This window comes from Microchirus variegatus, assembly GCF_963457635.1.
Source record: "Microchirus variegatus genome assembly, chromosome: 3".
In the NCBI taxonomy this organism is placed as follows: domain Eukaryota; kingdom Metazoa; phylum Chordata; class Actinopteri; order Pleuronectiformes; family Soleidae; genus Microchirus; species Microchirus variegatus.
In genome coordinates this window covers 37,340,271-37,348,316 of record NC_139804.1, presented here as the reverse complement: position 1 = coordinate 37,348,316, position 8,046 = coordinate 37,340,271, and the positions used below count along the sequence as shown (strand labels likewise).

The 8,046-nt window shown below is 45.3% G+C and overlaps 1 protein-coding gene across 2 annotated transcripts in view; it reads left to right on the top strand.

The window, feature by feature from the left end:
- Nucleotides 1–4,426: 4,426 nt before the first annotated feature.
- Nucleotides 4,427–8,046, top strand: part of LOC310924293 (calcium-binding protein 8-like) — a gene marked incomplete at both ends in the record, with an annotated part of 90,653 nt that continues 87,033 nt past the window's right edge. The window contains one exon of one of the 2 annotated variants that reach the window (XM_083885987.1): nucleotides 4,427–4,686. In XM_083885987.1, coding sequence (XP_083742113.1) covers nucleotides 4,427–4,686 — 260 coding nt within the window. The remainder of the gene's footprint in view (nucleotides 4,687–8,046) is intronic. The other variant, XM_083885988.1, reaches the window with a different exon arrangement.

Here is an 8,046-nt window from a genome sequence, read left to right as displayed (position 1 = left end):
AACCTTACCACTGATAAAAGTGCAGAGGCTGCAGATGATTTAAAAGTCAACAATCTGTGGATCATGTGAGTAAAGATTGTGTTTTTAATCAGATGTTGTTGTTTTTTTTAACAGCCACACAATAAAATAAATGTGAATGAAACAAACTTTGACACAAAACAAACCAACACCAGGACCAAAGACGGAATAAATAGTGGGGGAAATAGAGAACGGTCTGTGTAGTGGTGAACGTACACTTAATTCCAACGCCACTTAAAGGGCTAATTCCAATTCCTATCTTAACCCTCAAGCTCAACCTTTAATCTTAACTGGTCCTCAAAACCAAGTGTTGAGGGTTATTTTGTCACTTAGAAATGGGACACCCCTTAAATGCAGATACGTCTTCAGACTGTAGGGGGCAGAATAACGCGATAGCTGCATCCAGTCTGTCAACTCCAAAAAAGAAGAAGAAGAAGAACACATTTACGTCAGGATTATTTATTCTGATCCGTTTGTCAGTCAAGTTATTAGGTTGTCAGTTAGTTATAAGATGATACTCATACAAATATTCAGCTGACAGTTACCACACACCACGACTTATTGAAAAGTAAACCACACCGGCCGACTATTGACAAAAGATCATAAAATAAAAATAAATGTTTGGCAACAATGACGTCAGTAATCCATAATATGGACCTAAACTAAGATAATACAATGGTTTTCATCATTTTTATATCTCTATTAACAAAGAACAACAACAAAAATACTTAATTTGTATCGCACTCGCTTCGCTGCTTTCGACGCCATCTTTCTTATTTGAAAACACGCAATGCATTCTGGGTAGCCCTTGCTCCCAAGGGTGGTCTCGGAAAACCTCAATATTGAGGGCGATACAGCCCTTAAACTTGGCCCTCAACTTAATTTGTTTTAACAATGTTTAAAAATAGCTTCGTCGTGACTCCCGGACCCAGAGTCAGAAGACACTGTCGCTCGTGAAACACCTCCACAACGGACGTTATTCTTCTTCTGCGGTTCAATATACGCAACCGGATGTGCCCGGACTAGTGCCCGGAGCAGGAGGATCTGCTGTTCAGGAGAACCGCTGTTTACGTAACCGGACCGGGTTTTTTCAGAGATCTCACTGAGCCCGAGATTACAATAAAACACAGCGTTCTCAGCAGTGACTGAACTGTTTGTTTAGAACCTTCAGGGCTTCGTAAACGAGGTAATGACGCAGATACACACTAAAAAAAACAGCGTTAATTGGAACGTGAATGCAGTCAAAACCCTGCGTTTATGTTGTAATCACTGTCTCTGAACCATAATAAGTGACTCGCCTGCAGAGTTTAAGAACAAACCGGTCTGATTCATGTAGGTTTCCAGATGGAATACTGGTCAAAATCTTTAAATCAATGCAGTATAAGGCTAGCTTTAGCGTTCCCACTTTTTATTTCGCGTTTATACGAGCGTCTTTGGGTGGAAATCTGCATGCACACGGTGACGCAAATGAATGTCCGACTGATGGATTATAATCGGACATGTTTGTTGTTGTTTGTCTGTTACTGAACGTGGATCTGACGTCAACGCGGTACGGGAGGATAGACAGCGTGAGTCGCTCAGAGCTCACTTTTGCGTTTTCGACCCTTTAGACGGGAACGAGACGGTGGAGCGTTTTTAAGATTTCCACTCTGGAGGGTGGGTTCGTTTTTTTTGTTGTTGCGTTTTTTAAGCCCCAAAAACGCAGTGGCCGTCTACACCAAAAAGCACATCTGATAAAATATTTTGTCAGTTTCACCCGGGAGCGTTGGCGTGTAAAGGCCACATTATACTTCTCCGACTGCGTATGGGTTATCCGTCTGCGTCACCACGGAGACGACTCGAGGGTGACGGATACGCGCTGCAATTTCCCGCCCGATCAGTAGGGGTCGCTGCGCAAGGTTGTTGTGCTTCTGGCTACAGTGAGCAATGGCGTCCGAGAGAGAAAGAGAGAGAAAGACTGTTGTTGTTGAAACAGTGGCCGTTTCTCACTTTTCTGTGTGACGGAACGCAGTTTTAAGATAATTTGAGGCGAGAAATTGTCCATTTAGAGTCTAAACATGTGCTGTGTGTGTTAAGATATGACGTATTTATAGTTTGGCATCGGCGTTATCGGCGGGGATCAGCTCCGCCTCTGTGGACGCTCGGTGCTCACTGTGAGCCGGCACAGAGCAGCTTAGCTCGGCCTGTCCTGAGGACCAATCACAGCTCTTGCCGTCTCCGTTGTCCCTTGACGGAGTGACAGACACTTAAAAAATATTTTGTGCAGTCGGAGACGACGCAGAGGCTCTTCGACAGGTTCTGCGTCGACGCAGAGTCTCTGCGTAACCTACGCAGAGCACTTTACGCAGAAGTATAAATTGGGCTTAAAGCCAGCGTGTGTCGTTTTTGTGTCATTTTTGTGATTGTGTAACGAGCTGCTACCTTGACCCGGTCTCTCGATTTGACTTCCTGCTAAAATAAAACTAATAAAATATGATTAAATATTGAAAGACACAGATTAATTTCTTTAAAAATCTTGAAGAAGCAAAAAAAACAACCCAAAACGGTGCAAATCTTCCAACCGACGCAGCCAATCAGCGCTCAGCGTCTGGACTGGAGGAGCGTCTCGTGCCACCGCTGCCGCGCGCGCTGGGCTCATCAATCTTTGACGCTCCACACGTGTGTAAAAGTGTGTGTCCGCGCGCGTGAAAGACACACAGAGAGGAGGTTAGTGTGTGTGTGTGTGTGTGTGTGTGTGTTTGAGTCCGTGGATTCTTCGGACTTCGCTCATTTTAACCGGATGCGAGAACAGCGCGAGATATTTTTAAATGATTTATGGGAGTTTTGGTGAAAAGTGAACTCGGTGAAGGAGCCGCTGTTTCTGCTGGAGGAGGAAGAGGAAGAGGAGGAAGAAGAAGAGGAAGAGGAGGAAGAGGAGGAAGAGGAAGACTTCATATAAGAGGAAACACTTTTCACCATTTTTTTAACGATGGGAAGAAACAACTGCACTGAATCCACAGAAATAAAGGCGTAATCCTGCAAATCAACAACAACAACAACAACCAGAGGGCGCGAGCCCCCGGATCGATCGATCGATCCACGGAGGCTGATTGAAGCGAGTCTGAGTGGATTTTTACAGCGAGGATCGATCAGACTGATCAGTGATCACCTTCACAGGTAAACGTGGTGAAATGAGAGCGTGAATAATCACAGTCGGTTGTGAATGAATGATGTTTTCGTGCTTTTTTTTATCACCTGTTGTTGTTTGGCCAGAAGCTGCGCGCGCGCACACACACACACACTCACACACGGTAACATTTTTGAATTTTCCCTCGTGCACAAACAATATCATCATCTTTTTTTTTTAAAGTTTTTTTTAATACATTTTTACAAACCTGTAAACAGCTTTATTATAACTCCATGATCTGATGATGATGATGATGATGATGATCGTGGGTAGATTTGATGACGGGGGTTCACAGCAGGGCCGTGACTGTGAAGTGTGGACCCCCCACTGGGACCTTAGCCACCAAACCCCCCCCTCATCTATGTCCCCATCATCATGTCAGGTTGCGAGTGTGCGCTCTTACTTGCTCCACAAGGGGGCGCACAGCGGGAAGAGTGAGGCATTTGTTGCCTCTTTTGAGGAATCTTTTGTGGGCATAAACGCAGACCACTGGTCCTCACGGAGACCCAAACCTGGTCCTAATGAGACAAAAAAACCTCATGTGTGGAAGAAGTGGTGACGTTCTGAGGTTCTAAGGTTTGGATTACGGTTGGATTAAGATTAGGTTTAGGGGTTAAAGTTAGGGATAAGGTTTCGTTTAGAGTCCTGAACGGGTATATGATGATTGCATGTGTTGACATTTGAATGCAGGACGTGTTCCTAAAGCAGCATCACTGCGTTATTATTCTCTGTAGCCTCTTTTTAATCTGTTATTATTATTATTCCCCCCCCTCCTGCTGTCCCTTTTGGCTTTTGCCGTCTGTCCACACCCTCCCTCCATCCATCCATCCGTCCCTCCTCCTCCTCCTGCATTTACCCTCGCCTTGAGTGTTTTGCGAGCAGAGCTGCAGGCAGCGTCGAGTCTTGTCACCGAGACTTTCTCTAATGAGCTCGAGACTCTGCCTCCACATGTGGAGGAATGTTTGCACTGGAGAGTAAGAGAGAGAGAGAGAGAGAGAGAGGGAGAACAGAGATGGGGAGGGAGTGAGTGAGGAGCTGAGGATAGAGGAGCGTGAGAGAGGAGCTGTCACATACCTGCTGCTCTCACTGCTGCTCACATACTAAACAAGGGATTTCTGGGAACCCGATGCTGCTGCTCTGGGACGAGCCCAAACCGCGGAGACAACCCCGTCTCACTGGACTGTGGATATTACTGCTGCTGCTGCTGCCGAGGGTGGAGGCTCTACTGCGTCCGAGAGTCTGATGGAGGAGGAGGTCACAGAGCCTGATCCACAGACGGCGGAGTCCTCCTCCGGCATGCAGCTGCAGCCGCAGCAGCCACTGCCGCCGCCGCCGCCGCCGCCGCCGCCTCTGCTGCCCGCCGGGTCTCGCTCTGAGGTGAACGGCGACCTGCCGGGGAACCCGTACCTGAGGGACGGGACGGTGGACGTGATGGAGAGTCCAGTCAGGGAGCCCGTGGTGCTGCAGTATCCCGCCGAGTACGACCACAGCCACCAGTGTGGGTAAGAGACGGGGTCTGCGGGGACGCTCCGGTGTCTTTCGTCAGTTTGGAGAACCTGCGTTTCAAAAGCACCTGTGTGTGTGTGTGTGTGTGTGTGTGTGTGTGTGTGTGTGTGGGTGGTTTTAACCTTTAACTGCTGTTTTACGGGCGACAGTTCATCTCGTTATCTACAGCCGTCACAGATGTTCTGTTTGTGTTGTGCTGATTAAAAGCACTTATCTGCTTATATATATGTGTGTGTGTGTGTGTGTGTTGTTGTTGCTGTCGCAGTGTAGCGTACTTCCACTGTGTGCGTTTACACACGCATTCACATGAGTGGATGGAGTCGGTTGATGCCAAGTTGTGAGATTGGCAATAAAACTGGAGCGTGACCAGAATTCCTCTCTTCTGATTTGATCTGAACTTCTCAGAGTCTGTCTGTTGCTGTTGTTGTTTCTGGTGCCTCTGCTGTGAGATGATCAAACTTTTTACACTTTAATTCTGCAAGTCTAAAAGCCCAATGTATTGTATACTCCTGCGTAAAGTGCTCTACGTAGGTCGCGGAGACCCCTCTACGTTGCTGGAGAGGCTGTCGGAGAGCTGCACCAAATATTTTTTAAGTGTCCGTCACTCCGTCAAGGGACAACGGAGACGGCAAGAGCTGCGATTGGTCCTCAGGACAGGCCGAGCTAACGCTGCTCTGTGCCGGCTCACAGTGAGCACAGAGCGTCCACAGAGGCGGAGCTGATCACCGCTGCCAAACTATAAATACGTCATATCTTAAAGGTACAATATGTAGTATTTATGGGTTTATTTGACCCAAAATCCACTTTTTTATACATATTATGTGCTCCTGCATTGTCTAGTCGCTGTATAATAGTTTTTGTTTCATTTTCGTAGTGTTTCAAAAAGTCATGTAAAATAACATGGTCGCGGGCCGCGGTTGCATAGCCACTGTTAGCAGAGAGACGCCATGTTTCTACAGGAGCCTGTAAGGACAAACGCGAGAGAACAAATCAAGCGTCTCTTTACTTGTAGCAGAAGTCCCGCCTCCTCTCTCTCCGCTTCGTCTGCTACGGCCGCGGTAGCTCCGCCCTCTCCCTCGCCTCACGAACCTCATCTGCTGACACGGAGAAAGACGACGAGGACGACATTTGACCCTCTGAGGACACCGTAGCGCTCAGGGAAGGGAGGGGGTGAGCAGATTTTGTAAATTTCAGCCTCTCCTCTAGATGGCACTATAAACTACTTACTTCACCTTTAATACACAAACCACAGGTTGAGACTCTAAACGGCTAATTTCTCGCCTCAAAATGATCTTAAAACTGCGTTCCGTGACACAGAAAAATATTTATTTCAGGTGAGAAACGGCCACTGCCTTATTCCGCTGCAGTCTTTCTCTCTCGGACGCCATTGCTCACTGTAGCCAAAAGCACAACAACCTTTGCGTAGTGACCCCTACTGATCGGGCAGGAAATTGCAGAACTATGAAGGCTCGAGGGGAGGGGTCTCCGTGGTTACGCAGTCGGAGAAGTTTAATGTGGCCTTAAGAAGTGGTCAACAGACGAGGCCTCTTCCCTTTTGCCAGAGTTCTGTCGGACAGCGTGCGACCGACATTGTCAGACACTGCGTCGCCTTCACTTTAGCAACTTTAGCAAGTCTACATGCTACATTGGACATGACGGACGCTGCTCTGCGATCTCCAAACGTCAGGCACGGTCACCACGAAGCGTTAAAGCAACCGCATAGATGCATACTTCCTTCCTGTGCTTTTGTTGTTGTGAGACTGTCAAAGTCGTCAAAACAAGCCGTAGATTTGCTACAGCACTGAGGCAGAAACAGTAGCCGGGATTTAGCGAGCGAGAAATAGTAAAATGGCAGCGAAAGAGCGACAGAATACAGCAGTTCCACCGCAGACGACAACTCCCAGGTATTGGGGGCGGAGCCTTTTATAGCTCACCTGTTGCAACGGGTCATAATGTCATCTTTCTAATCTAAACCCGCGCTTTGAAGCTCCCAGTTTTGTGGATTGATCGCCGCCATGTTGGGGTTTTTACATCTGGAAAATTCACCCGCAACTAACGATTATTTGTTATAATTGATTAATCTGTCGATTATTTCTTCGAGTAATCGTTGGGTCCATAAGAGATCGGAAAACCTTAAACAAATGTCGATCGGTGTTTGTCAAACCTGGAAATAATGAGGTTGATGATGATTTCTTTGTTATGTGGAGCAAAGAAAGCCGAAAATATCCAAATTTAAGAAGCTTAAATGATCAGAAATCTTGTTTTAATCATGAACAAAGCTTCAAACTGATAAATCGATTGTCAAAATAGTAAAAGTGCGCTCCCTCTAGTGCAAGTGCTGTCCAGATTCTCAGAAAGATTAAGTTATGGGCAAGTTTAAGGGCTGTATCGCCCTCAATGTTGAGATTTTTCCGAGACCACCCTTGGGAGCAAGGGCTACCCAGAATGCATTGCGTGTTTTGACATAACAAAGATGTCGCCGAAAGTAAGCTACAAATGAAGTATTTTCTTTGTTAATAGAGATATAAAAATGATGAAAACCATTGTATTATCTTAGTTTAGGCCCAACAACTCTCACCCTCTCCACCAGCTGCTGACTTCGAGCAGAAGCACCTTCAGCAACAGACTCATTCTCCCCCGGTGTAACACAGAACGCCAGAGGAAGTCTTTTCTTCCTGTGGCCATCAGGCTGTTTAATTTAGCTACTTCTGGCCGCATTAGGAACAGTGGAGACACTGTGTCCTGATCAAAATGTCACTTTACCATATCACTTCATCACTTTACTTTGTTTGCACTATGCTGATATCATTAGTCACCTTATCACTGTTTATCACTTTCAACATGTGCTCACCATATTTAGTTGTACTTATTTTATTTCCGTGCGTACTGCTGTATATTATATATACCTACGTTGACTGTGATTCTTTTTTGGATTCTTTTTTGTGGCATTGTTGCATTTAAGTTACTGTTGTAAGTTACTGTTTTTCCTTCTGTTTGGCACTTTGTTGCATTGTCTTATTTGTTTATTTTACTTTTATTTTTATTTTATTTTTTTGTTTTATTTTTATTTTTATTTTATTTTATTTTTATTATTATTTTTATTTTATTTTATTTTATTTAATGTTTCTTTTAACTCTTGTACATCTACACTTTTACCTCCCAATTGTTGCACAATAATTTCCCTCGGGATAAATAAAGCATCTTGAATCTTGAATCTTGAATCTTGAAATATTATGGATTACTGACGTCATTGTTGCCTAACATTTATTTTTATTTGACCATCTTTTGTCAATAGTCGGCCGGTGTGGTTTACTTTTCAATAAGTCGTGGTGTGTGGTAACTGTCAGCTGAATATT